The following is a 13,318-nucleotide window of genomic DNA, read 5'->3' as shown; positions in this document are numbered from 1 at the left end:
TTTTTTTTTTTTTTTTTTATGAAATGGAGCCTCTGTACATCGCAAATCTAACTTCACAAAGCCTCTTGCTGCCTGGCTGCTTCCTACATTATTGTAAATAATCCTTGTTATGATCTGCTGCCGCTGTATAGAAGACAGATTCAAATCCATGCTTTCCTCACCAATTCTGTGATTTGGATGAATATTTATTCACTGTTTCAAAAGTTTTAAGCTTGTGTGTTTGATTTGTTTTTACCGTTTGCAGTAAACTTTTACTGCAGATTAAACTAATTTTTTACTCTACTCTTCAGCCTGTGGCTCTTCTTTCTCGTGTGAATGTTTCCTGTATAAAGGCGAGTTTGTGTGTTTTCTTCCTCAAGTATTTTGCAAGGGGAACACCTGTTGGTTTGAACTCGACTTAAACTCATCCTGTGTTGTAGACGTTTTCATCAGAAGCAGGATGCTGCAGGGGAAAGACTCCTGTGTGTTTGGCGTGTCAAGCCAAGGCCATGACGTTATTCTTCCTTGTTTATCTCATGGAGGGCTTGACTCCAAAATTTGTGCTATGAATAAATAATTGACTACATCAGTAGATAAATTGATATATTTCTGGAATATTCTACAAGTAAATAATGGAAGTATTCTGTATAATGGAAGAAACTGTATTCTCTGTTTCCATTAGAGAACAAACAATAAACAGATTTGTTGTGCTCACCGGACTGTTCTCTGGCTTTTATGGCTGCCTTAAATATATTTCAACCCCTAATGAATTTTTTTTCACATGCCTGCAGCATAATACTTTCACCACCCTGTTTTAACACGGAGATGGTGTTTTGAATGTGACTTTCCCTGACATGTAGCTTTTCGCATGAAGGCTAAAGCTCCTACCTGAGCTGTGGGTCTCTGGAGCTTCTCAAACTGATGCTGTGTTTGTCTAAAATATGGTGGGTGGACGACAATGGTTTTGTTATCTTTGGAGTTGTTCTACACTCCAGCTAGCCACATTCATAGTGCCTGGGATAATATTTAGTCTCTTAACTTTAAAATTGTTTCGATTTTATTCCCAGCGGTCTGGTGTGTTTCTTGTAATATAAACTGGACCAAAAACAAACACCCCTTGAAAAGTTTTATCTCCAAAAACCTTTTACTTCCACTTAAAAAATTACTATGTGTTTTATGTCCATTAGACAAAATAAAACACGTTGCAGTTGGTTGTAATTTAAAAAAGAAAAAAAGTTTGCTGCCTTTTTGGGTCTTCGTGTAAAGGGGCGTAGGAAACCTACAGAATACATCACGCATGAAGCTTACACCCTCGAGCGCACCAGCACGTGCTGACGCACGGTCTTGGAATAATAAGCAAATAAGTGCGCGCAGCCGCGAACTGTGTGCAGATGGCATCAGTGAGTGTAACCACGCGTCGCCGGGTACCTCCAGCATCACAGAGGAGACCAGGCGTTTCTGTGACTCCGTAACTCCAGCGAGCAACAAACAGGAGAAGGTCCCATGCGCAGCTCTCCCACCGGGCTATGCCTTCCCCTACTCGGGAGGACACAGCAGCGGGGAGCTGCCGGGCGGAGGACGGAGCGGCTCCAGCTGAGAGCCGAGGAGGGGACGGTCGAGGTCTGGTGTGCGCCCTGGAGATGGAGCTGACGAACCGCAGCCTGTCGAGCAAGATGGACTGCGTCAGCTGCGACGAGCTGATCAATCGAAACTGCGCGGACTCCCCAGAAGTTTCAGTGCCGCTGTCTCCCCTGGGGAAGCGGGTGACTCACATGGAGGGAGACGACCTGTGCAGGCTGATAGACAGAAAGTTTCTGATAGAGGACAAGAAACGCCTCTGCGCGCTGGCTTTGGGCACCGCTCTGGTGGGGATCTTGCTGATGATAATCCACGCCGAAATATGCCCCTATGTTTACGAACCGGTAGGTTGCACGCGCGCGCACACACACACACACACACACACACACACACACACACACACACACACACACACACACACACACTCCACTACTATCAGATGTAGACAAACTTCTATATGACAAAATCTCCCATTTCTAATCATTTGCTTATTTTCCTAGTTTGGATCTGACATTACTTCCATTCTTTTTGCCCCGACTTTTCCTTTACTCAGTATGTTGAACTCATGTATATTAGGACACAATAAAAGAATGTCCACCCTGCCTTGAACATGTTGGGAAGCTAATGATGCTACATTTGCGTGAACTTTAGGTGACATCAAACAGACATTTGATCTCTGAAATCCAGAGGAAGTACACTGATTCAGGGAGAAAAACATAACATTATAAAATCTGAATGACTTGTGCAGTTCAAATATTCGGGTTCTTAAGATAAGAGTTTTGTAAATGTGGATATATTTTGACTCTCACGGCTAAGGAGTTGTCAAGAAAACAGAAAAAGCAAAAACAAACTGTGCAATGGGTGAATGCTCCACTTTCCCTATTGCGTTCAGTATTACATTCTGTTTTTGACTTGAAATACAGGGATGGTCAATATGGAATTAAAAATGTGTCACAAATAATTAGTTGCGTTTTTTGCGGTCACAATAAAAAGTAATGACAACAGTTATTAGGAAGCCTGTTGTTTTTGGAAATAAGCCTATCAAACCACCTGCAGAAAACAAATACTGTTCAAAAAGACAAAAACTAAACCACCCAATCTGGTTGCTCCATTAGAATAGATCAGACTTTGTCAAGTTTCATAGTTCAGTGAAATTATAATGGTTCCTTTTCATTTGTACCGTAATTTATATGGGCATTAAAACAAAATATAAAGTAGCTGAGAATTGAAAGAAATTAATGATTAAATGAACTGTATTTTTTATAGGTACTGTTAGTTGCTCTTAGAATTGAACGTTTTGCACATAACATCCAATAGCACTGATACATTGTTTAATTTATCACCATTGTTCATAGTTTTTTGGCTGTTGGTAAATAATTTTGTATGAGGTGGAGCCATCAGAGGATTTATGGGGTTTGGACGTCTGAGGATTTGCTGCAATCGGTATTTTAACTGTGCTGCTGAATACTGTAGTTGTTTTTAAGCCTATTTTGAAATGTCAACACAATACTGATTATCTCAGGAAACCACGGACTAACAGTAAAGCTTGCAGTAAACTCAGCAAGCTCAGTTTAAGTGGTTTGGGAACATTGTCATTTAGTTTTATTCTTTTCACTGTATATTTTTCACATTCAAAATAGAAAATGTGACAATTGCCGTCCCCTAACCGAAACAGACGTGTTGTTTGATTATGAAAGTATTTATTTCAGTCTTGCTTTCCCTAATTACTAAATAATAAGATATCATCCTGGACAGACAATATCAGTTGTAGGAATAAAGTGCAAGGATGGTAAAAAAAAAAAAAACCCAGAAAAGTTAAGATGGTAAGAGGTAGAACAAGTAGACAGAGGACAGAAGGGAATGAGGTCCAGAGGACAATAAAGAGAAACAGAAAGCAAATATCAGGTAAAGTATTCAATATTCCCAAAGTTTTCCGCTATAGACGATTAAAAGTTGTGATACATCGACAGCAACAGAATGGAGGACCATTAATTAAACCCATCATACTGGCAACTTTTAGACAAAATGAGTCTCAGATTGTAGGAGATATATTTGAGTTCACCATATGATTAATCAGCCAAAGAATTATAGGTTCAAACATCATTTTTTCTGTATTTTTTCATATGCCAAAGTTTCATGTGAATATGTGGGAAAAAAAAACAGTAATCACAGACAAAAACAGCGTTAAAAATCTTGAGAACAGGATCAGAGTCTTCTCTCTGTAACTTTCAGAGAGGAAAAGCTTTCTGACTTGGTCCGCTTCAAGTCGAGAGACTTTGATTTTTTTTTTCTTGACAAGTTTCAGTTCCAAAGATTATGTTCAATGAAAAATAAATAAATAAATAAATAAATAAATAAATAAATAAATAAATAAATAAATAAATAAATAAATAAACTCCTGAAAGTCCACAGTAACTTTTTTTTTTGTTCCTGCTGTCATAAGGAGTTTCCTGATCAGCAGGCAACATAAACCCCATGCAGTTTGGCAACAGACTCTGCACCTGGGCTTTGACCCCCTCTGACCCACTGATTAGTGAGTCTGTTTCCAGATCTCCACTTTGGTAGCTCAGCCTGACATTAACATGCAGATCTCATTGGATAACAATGCCAGGCCACACAATCAACCAATTATTAACTCCCCCCGTTCTGCCCCGTCCTCCACCCTCCACCTTCTTAGCAGCAACACGCCAGCTCAACATGTGGAAAAAAGTTCTCATGCGAGCCGCAGAGCATCCGACCCCTTTCGTCCCGCGAAGTGGCGGTGATTGATTACAGTGTCGAAGGGCCTCACGTTTCCAGCAAACATCAGCCACACGTCTTTGAGCGACTCGGAGGAAGTGGGGACCCCTCGTACGCACCTGATGCATTCGTTGGGGGAGTTTGGAGCTGGAGACGTGACTGGCAAAAAAAAAAAAAAAAACTCAGGCTTTTTTTCTTTTCCAGTTCAATATGGACAGAGAACAGGTGTTATCCAATCATTTCTGAAAAACAGTCATAAAACTGCGGTGCCATGGAAATGTTGATGCACTGGAAAAGTGCTCTGTTGCACAGTTAAAATGTACTATTTTGGAGACTCGGCACAACTGATTTGAATGGCTTATATAACCATTGTTATCCTTCATCTTAATACATTATATGATATCCAAGTCATGACTGAGAGCTTGACTGCCATGGCTCTTTGTCAGCAGCAACTACTTCACAACGCAACAGATTTGCAGTGTCTTAGTCTTATTTTCTATAAAGCATACAACCTCATTTCTAAGTCTGCCGCAGCAGATTTGGGACTGTTTTTTCAAAGATATCAGCAGCCCTCAAAGTTATATTTGAGCATACTTTTACATGGTTTTGCATGAAAACAGGTCTATTTAAGTCACATTTTTCCACATTTTACCTCTTCCCCTGCAGCAAGATTGTTAACAGCACTCCAGGCTATCTTTCCACATCATTTAGTTTATAATTATGGTGTTTGTATGACCAGTCTGAACAGTCTCTCTCCATCCTGACTTTGGCTGTGCGTCTCACAATGAGCGTGTGCTCCTGTTTGTGACCTCGTGTCATCTTTTTGTCTGGTTTCCTTTGAAAAGCCTTTTTACGGTTTTAGACTCCACCGCGACTGACTGGCCGAGCAGACCTGACACGTTTCACAGGGAAAGTGGATCATTTTGACTCAGGCACTTGTGATTCCAGACGTGTCGACTCACGGTCCTGAAGAAAATGAAAATTAAGGCGGAAACCAAAATCAACCGCTTCAGATGTTGAAAACATGCGACAGCTGCAACAATGTCCGAGGCAGACGTGACACGCTGTTTACAACGCTTTGCCAGAATAATCCATGTACCACTTGAACCTTCTCACATTTTTTTCACGTTACACCCACAAGCTTTAATGTAATTTGTTGAGATTTTACGTGATAGAGCAACACAATGTAATCCACGATTATATTGAAAAAGATTTTCCATACTTCTGCAAAGAAAGTCTGAAACACGTGGCATGCATATTTATTTAGCTTCCCTATAGAACTCTCTCCTGTAGCAAATTGCTACCTACAGGTTACTTCTATCTGCTAAATAGCATACTTTTCAAAGCATTTAGCAATATTGTATTTAGGGCTATCATCACATAGCCATGTATCACTTCCAAGTTGTGCACTACAGTGTGCTTATCTATCACAAAGGTTGTGGCTGTGATGTCAGGAAACACAAAAAGTTCAAGGTGACGGAACCGCAATTTTTCAAAAACACTGTAATCAAAGGTTGCAAACGCAACCTGTGGTGAATCATGAATGTGTGGGCTCACATTAGGTCTGACAAAAGTACTACGATACGCACAACTAAACTGTAAATTCACACATTACCAAGAACATCATCTCAATGATGGGGAGAATATTATGCTGTTCGATAGTCAACAGCAGAATTCATCAAGTTGTCATCCAATGTGTCTTCATGTCTGCTGACACCTTTTCTTCCATATTGCATGAAGCAGCTGCTTTACAGCCTGTGATGCAAAAACAAGGTTTTCTGGGACGCTGTCCATTGCAAAGTTTATTAAATCAATGTAAAAGTTTTATTTATTTTTAGAAAAATGTTTTTTTTTCTTTTTGCAAGATTTTGGAGCTTTTTAGTTATGGTTAGAAAATGTAGGTCAATGTTGACTCTTTTGTAATACACCCACAGTTTTTAAAACCATAATGTCATTCAGTGTGAAAACATTTTGCAAAATTAGCGAATCCCAGACCATTGTGTAACTTTGTGTCCCCCTTATTACAGATGAGTCTGTTCTTTAGTGGCACAGAACAACCAGAACAGGGCCGTGAGTCAGACCTGTCCCACATGTGGACAGCCGTCAGGGAGATTTTGCTGAACTGCATCTCAAAGCAAAGTGCAGAATTTATTCAAATGAGCTGCAGCGCTCATTTGTGTTCATAAAAACAAAGCACATGCCTGAAGCTCTGAACAGCGTTAGACTTCTGTTACGGGTTAACTCCTACGGTGTTTACTGTAGGCGTCTGCAGCACCAAGCTATGTTTGAGTTTTGAATTAGACTTTTGGGGAGCCAGGGTGTAGGACAGAAAAAAACTTTGAAGAGTTTTTTTTTATTTTCTTGCCTCTTTGCATTACTATGTTGATAGTCAAGAACTCTCTTGAACATGAATTATAAAAATCTAAAATAATGTGCATGATAATTAATCTTAAAAAATATCCTGAAAAGGACAGTCGGTTTTGGGAGTTGATATTTCAGATATCACTGTTTACACTTGTTTGTTCTGCTTTTAGTGGTTTGATTTCATTTTTCTTTTAAAGTCACGTGATGGGTGGCCATTCCTGCTTGCAGTGGTTTGTCTTAATGCCTTTCACGGTTAACCCAAATTTGCTTTACTCATTAAAAACAAATTGTTTTTCTAAAAGAAAACATTTAAAGAAACTCAGCAAAGTGTTTGCCGACACTTGGTGAAATGTTGAGCTTTTGTGAAATCTCCTAATTAGTTCTGGATGAGACGCAGAGACGACGTGGATGCTACTGCAGAAGCTGTGGAAAACAACGTGCCTTGCCAATGGACGTCACACACTACCACCAACACTCTCTGGCTTCACAGAGTTTGAAAGTTTGCAATTTTCTTTTTAAGCGCAAACCACATCCTGTTTAAATCTTCCACCGAAGTTTCATCCTCTGCTTTGGGATGCATGACTCACGGGTAAAGGTGCCGTTTAACCTGCTGTCATGAAGCAGTGCGGCGAATCGCTGCTCGGCTCCTCCTTCGGCTCGCGAACCGACCTTAGCGTGTGCATCTGTGCCTCCAGCTGTCAGCTTCCTGCTGTGGAAAGTATTCCATTACAAGCATGCTGGTTTCAGCAGTTCAGTTCATTATACAATCATTTATTCCTTTTTTTCATTAGACACAATTATTGTAAATCTCTGCTCAAGCTTCATGTGGAAAGACGACGATCATAATGGCTCCTGTTGCATCCTCTGAGCAGAAACAGAAGAACGATCAGCTCAACTTGCTCTTTTGTGAAGCTTTCAGATAGTACAGGTAGATAATACGAGCATAAATACCAGTAATGCAGAGCAATGATCCATAAAACAGATCAATTCTTGCATTGTACAGGCAGAGGTGGAGTTTAGCAAGGCTTTACCTATAGGAAGTAGCCAAATTGAACACTTTTTTTAAAAAAGAAAATGTTTTGAAAACACAATTTATGTCTTCGGAGTTAAGTTTCCAAAGAATATATCCTCTGTGAGGCATTTTAATTGATTTAATTCATTTGAAACTATTTATTAACGATTAGAACTTTTCCACCGGAGATGTTCCAGTTTTTAACTATGACTGATGCTGGAGCCAGTTCTGTAAAAGAACCGGTTTGCTTTTCCACCACTTGAGAGCCAAGACACAGCCACGTCGTTAAGTCATTATCAACAATTCATTTATTCATTGCTTAATTCTCCCCAGTGTTTTGCCCAGTGTTTTGCCCAGTGTTTTTGTCAAGGTTTGCAGTGCATGGAGAAAATTTATCGCCAGAAATAATACCATTTATTTCAGTAGCTCTATTAATATCACCAGCTCTGTTCAGGAATAAGGCTCTACAATCAGTGCTGATCAGTTTAAATCATTAAAAACAGGAGCTGAGCACAGCTTTCAGAGCAAAATGTATTAACACAGCGTAAAGATAAAAAGCTGACAGAGTTAAAGGACCGAGTTGGACATCATTTTACTAATTGTAAACTAAACTGCAGGAAAACAGGAGACAGTAATCTGATGTTATTGTGATGCTATTTCGACATTTGGTCTGGAAGCTTTTGATGTTTAAATTTGAAGGATTGAAAACAAAAATAGCTCCAGAGTTTTAAACATCCTAACATTTTGATTGGCGTCTCGTCTGGCCCAGTGGCGAAGCTGATTGCTGCTGAGGAACGCAGAAGCTTCTGGTCCTTTTACTGGATATTTTATTCGGTTTTTCAGTATTTTCTTCCAGTCAGTGTTTTTATCTAACAAAAAAAAAACACTGATGTGGATAAGAAAACCATATTTTGTCTTCCGCTACAGATTCTGCTGGGGACGATTAACGTCAATTTATCTTCGATACTGTAAAATGAAGCTGAATTGTGTTGGTTTCTGGACATGTGGAGCGATTGTCTTACTTTCTGATGTTAGATTTAATTAAGTTATCCCTTTTGCAGGGATGCTTCAGGTTTACGCTTCTTCGTTGGAAAGCTGTCCTTTCTGCACTCTAAGAACTTTTCCTTCTGTTTGTCTACATTCCCTCTTGGCAAACAGTAACTCCAGATTGTCAGATGAAAGAAGTTAATAATTTCCTCCTTGCTGCATATTGTTTTCAACAATGCTAATGGGCCGTTTGGGTCGACTGACACGTTAATTTCTAAGTATGTGATATCTTTAGATACACACTGCAACGTGCTGCCACCGGGACACGCGGGCTTTTATTACAAATCGTACAATTTTCCAGACATGTGCAAACAGTTGAAGCACCAAACAGCTTAACAGTAACCATATGTTAGGTCATGTTTTCTGTCTGTCTTAAAAAAAATAAAAAAATAAAAAAATTATCAGCCTCCATCACAGGCAACCTCAGCCTTCGAAATGCAATATATAAAGCTCTAAGACCTGCTTTTCCCTCTTTTTCCACGCACATCAGAGCCATGGTAGGGAAAGCGATAAAATCACAAACGGGAAGGTTAACTTGACCTATACGGTTTTGGCTGCTTTTTAAAGACATTAACACGCCCAGTTAGCAGTAAAAATCAAAGCAAAACAAAAACAAGGAAATTAGAACAATCGCTCTGGGTTTTGGAGGTTCGAGGCTTTAAACATGATAAAGGTGCTTAAGCACACAAAGCTCTTATGATTTATATCAAGAATTCAACGGTAATGTCGAAAATTAGAACAAAGGGGAAGTAAAATATGAATCATTTCTTTTGCTATTTTGTTGCAAAGTGGAAATTCTTTTCAGCGTACAATCCCAACTTTCAAAGTCCATATACCTCTGTTGACATCAGCGCTCTTTTGAGCTGGTCCAGTTGCATTTTCCGTTTTTATTCTAATTATTTGCTTGTTAAATTCCTTCTACAATAGCGTTTACTTGTATTCAGCAGCAAAATAGTGGAGTTATACATGATAAATCTGCATGAAGTTTAAGAACATTGACAACAGTAAAACAAATGGAAGTGGTTTGCAAAAAAGGACCAAGACCGACTGGAATGGTCCGATTTCATTCGGTTGTTACAAAAACCAAGTCACCTGATTGATGTGTTCAATGTCTCCACAATTACGCGCTACTTTTGCCAAGTTATTTTCAGGCAAAAGTACAAAGTATAACGAGCCCAGTGCAGAATAAACGACGGCCATCATTCCAATTGACATCAAGAGAAACATAAGAAAAAAGTACCAAGTTTTTGGCTGTCGGAGAGAAGTTGTTTGGACAAAAGTGGCTGGAAGATCACCAGTTAACTATTCAAGGTGATGCATGGAGAATTCACTCATTTTACCAGCAACAAATATGCACAGGCACCAATCAGGTGGAAATATTCAGACAAGTGATCTGGTGATGATGGCCGTCATCCACAGCAGCATCAAATATGTCTCATCCAGACTCTTTGGCTATGACGTGTTCCTCCATCCAGAGCGAACCCTTCACACCTGGAATATGGCAATGCAATATAATAAATACTTTGTTCTAAACAAAGCTTTGCAATAATATTTATAGCCATTGGACCAATAACCAATAACTTGGGCATCAGTGGACTCAAACGCATAAGGCTGAACATGTTTCATGTTTTGAGACAGAATCTGTCTCAAAACATGAAAATCCCTTCCACAGTCGGCGCCTCTTGCGATGTCACCAACCTTAATAAACTCAAAGCTTGATTGCCACTTATTTCGACTGCAGTGGAAATCTGCTTTTGTTATCAGTGTGTGTTTGTTAATCGAATAATATACGGCACTAATAACTGCGTAACAAAAACATTAAGGGAAATAAACTAAATGTCTTCTCTTCTGTCTTTGCTTAATCTTGTTCTGTTGTGTTGTCTTTTTAGGGCTCAAAAGTGTCCTTGGTAATCAACTGCTCCATAAGCCTGTCCACTGGGTGTCTCCTAATCCTCATCATAGCCTTCCACTATAAGGACATCAGGGTGAGTTCCCCTCGTTTCCTCTCGCTGGTTGCTTTGTAATGAATGTTCACTTTTTTAATGTTTGTTCCAAATTAGCTTGTTTTGTTTGAGATCCCTCATGACAATTGTTTTTAAGGAGCTTTTGGTCCACTGGTGATAGCCTCAACAGTGTTTAGCTGCACTTCCTCTGCCGTATGGATAAAAAGAGTCTGGATGGGAACACAACCCGGCACGGAGGAGCATTGCGTCCATGCTGTGATGTCGTTCCGGTCCACATGGCTTGCTGTCGCAGTTTGTTTAGTCAGTGTACATAAAGGGATTTGACTGAGGTTAAGCTGAGACAACATTTTAGTCTTTGTCCTTAAACAGTTGCAGCATGCTTGTTCAGTGGAGAACTTTTAAAGGCAAACGCTGCGTTTCCCTTTTTGGACTGAGTTTGTTAGCAGCCGGCTGGTTTCGTATTCTCGCTTGCATCTGCCTGATAAACGCGAGGCAAAGTGTGAGGAGGAGATAAGGGAGGGAAGGTTGAGGGTGGAGACGTAACCCTTTGAAATGCAAAGCAACATTTAATTTGGAAAGCTTTAGTAAGGCTTATGCCAGTAGAACAAACCGTTTTAGAGACGTTACTGAGGACAAATCCAGAAATGTAGGCGTTAGTGAAGGTGAGGCAATAATTTAAAGAGGAAAATCATGAAACGCAACACAAAGCAAAATAAAATAAAGACGAAGAAAAAGGAGAGAACTGAAATCAGATATGAAGTAGGAGGCTGAAGCCCCAAAAGTTTTTTTGATAAAGAGACAAAAGACTTGAGTTACAAGTCTTTTTTTAAACTGAATGAATCATAATTTGAAGTAGGAGGCTGGATGTAATCTTATAACAGAGGAGAATAAAAATGAAACAAACCTCATTAGTCACAGTAAAAAAGCAAAGAACCACAGCAGGACTGTGGTTAAGCAAAAGCAAAAGTTGAATTAAGATGAAGAAAAATCCACAATAATAGCACAGCTGTGACGTCTTTCCTCCTCCGCCATAAACACGTTATGATTGTGTGTTTCTCTTCCTATATTAAACAGAAAAACTCAGATGGATGTTTGTGATCCCTGAACGAACAACTTTTTCCCACTTTATAGATAAAATTACGGCAGCACATCGGATTCCTTTGCTACACGTTCTACAACAAAATAGGCATGATACTGTTTAAAAATACAGTATTTGTTAAAAGTTTTAAATTACCCCTCATTTGAAGTTATTTTGCTTCTTTTATGGTTGATTTTTCCTTCCTTTGTTTTTTTCTAGTTACTGCTACTGTAGTTTGTTTTGTTTCTTTGCTTTGCTGATACCTTTTTTACTGTATTTTGTTACTTTGTTATTCAGATTTTTCTGTTTAGTTAGTCAGTCAGTGAGTGAGTTCGTTCGTTCGTTCGTTGAATTCTTTTTCCTGAAACCCCTAAAGTCCGTTTGGAAAAGTTTCTTTGATAAAGAGACAAAAGACTTGAGTTACAAGTCTTTTTTTAAACTGAATGAATCATAATTTGACAGGAAAAAACAAATTATTTTAAATATAGTTAGGGACTGAAATTAAATGTATTAGGAGGCTGCTAAAATCTAAAAAAAATATTTAAAAAAAGAGGTTGCTTGTGGCTATAACAAGCCACAAGGTCCCAAAGACCTTCAGAAAGTGAGGAAGTTTGGATCATGACTGCTGTAAAAGATTATAAAAGATCCTGCCTGAAAGCAAAATACTAAGAGATGACAAAATATTTTAGACTTTGTATGTTATGCTGTAGACTTTTGCATGTTCTGCAAAAGCAAAACATTTTTATTAATTTCTGAGTGACCTTTTTTTCTTTATATGGCCTTAAATTTCTTCTAAAAATGCAAACTAATAATTTGCATGTTAGTTATTATAGCAGCATTCTATAATGTAACAGTAAATTACACACACAGATCAGTAAGTTCATTGTAGTGTTTCAGAAACACTAAAAACACTCATTTCTCTTAAATGACTGACTTCATGGCTGCTTGCAGGATCACAAGTAGATAGAGACTCATGGATCAAATATGAGCAAAACATCTGAAGTGTTGTGAATTTGTGTGATTTTCACCAGTTTCTTTCTCCGTCTGTTCCTCCTTCTAGCTGTTCATCATTGATCACAAGGAGGTGGACTGGAGAATAGCTATAACAAGCCACAGGGTTCTTGTCATCACCCTGGAGCTGTTGGTTTGTGTCATCCATCCAGTTGGCTCGTACTGGGAGGTGGACCTCTACGCCAACTCCTCCTCCGCCGCTCCTCTCTGCATTTCCAGTCACCACGATAAGGCCCTGCTGGACATGGAGCTGCTGCTGTCCATGCTCATGTTCCTGCGCCTCTACCTGGTCCACAGAGCCATCCTGCTGCACAGCAAAGTGCTCCTGAGCGCCTCCTACAGGAGCATAGGCTCGCTCAACAACATCAACTTCACCTTTCGCTTTGTTCTCAAGGTACTGATGAACAAACACCCGGCGCGAACGCTGCTGGTGTTTATCCTGCTTTTCTGGCTCACAGCGTCGTGGATGCTGACGCTGTGCGAGAGGTAAGAGAGATGAGTGTGTGTGTGTGTGTGTGTGTGTGTGTGTGTGTGTGTGTGTGTGTG

General features: G+C 39.5%; 1 protein-coding gene across 1 annotated transcript; it reads left to right on the top strand.

The window, feature by feature from the left end:
* Positions 1–1,315: 1,315 nt before the first annotated feature.
* On the top strand, positions 1,316–13,284 carry LOC103461032 (small conductance calcium-activated potassium channel protein 3-like). The gene is made up of 3 exons (XM_008403352.2): positions 1,316–1,901; positions 10,609–10,704; positions 12,822–13,284. The coding sequence occupies exons 1-3, from the start codon at positions 1,506–1,508 to the stop codon at positions 13,260–13,262; spliced, it is 933 nt and encodes a 310-aa protein (XP_008401574.1). The 5' UTR covers positions 1,316–1,505; the 3' UTR covers positions 13,263–13,284.
* Positions 13,285–13,318: the final 34 nt, after the last annotated feature.

The sequence above is a fragment of the Poecilia reticulata genome, unplaced genomic scaffold (genome assembly GCF_000633615.1).
Source record: "Poecilia reticulata strain Guanapo unplaced genomic scaffold, Guppy_female_1.0+MT scaffold_480, whole genome shotgun sequence".
NCBI classification, from domain to species: domain Eukaryota; kingdom Metazoa; phylum Chordata; class Actinopteri; order Cyprinodontiformes; family Poeciliidae; genus Poecilia; species Poecilia reticulata.
The sequence above is the reverse complement of the archived record's forward strand: the minus strand, read 5'-3'. Positions and strand labels throughout refer to the sequence as shown.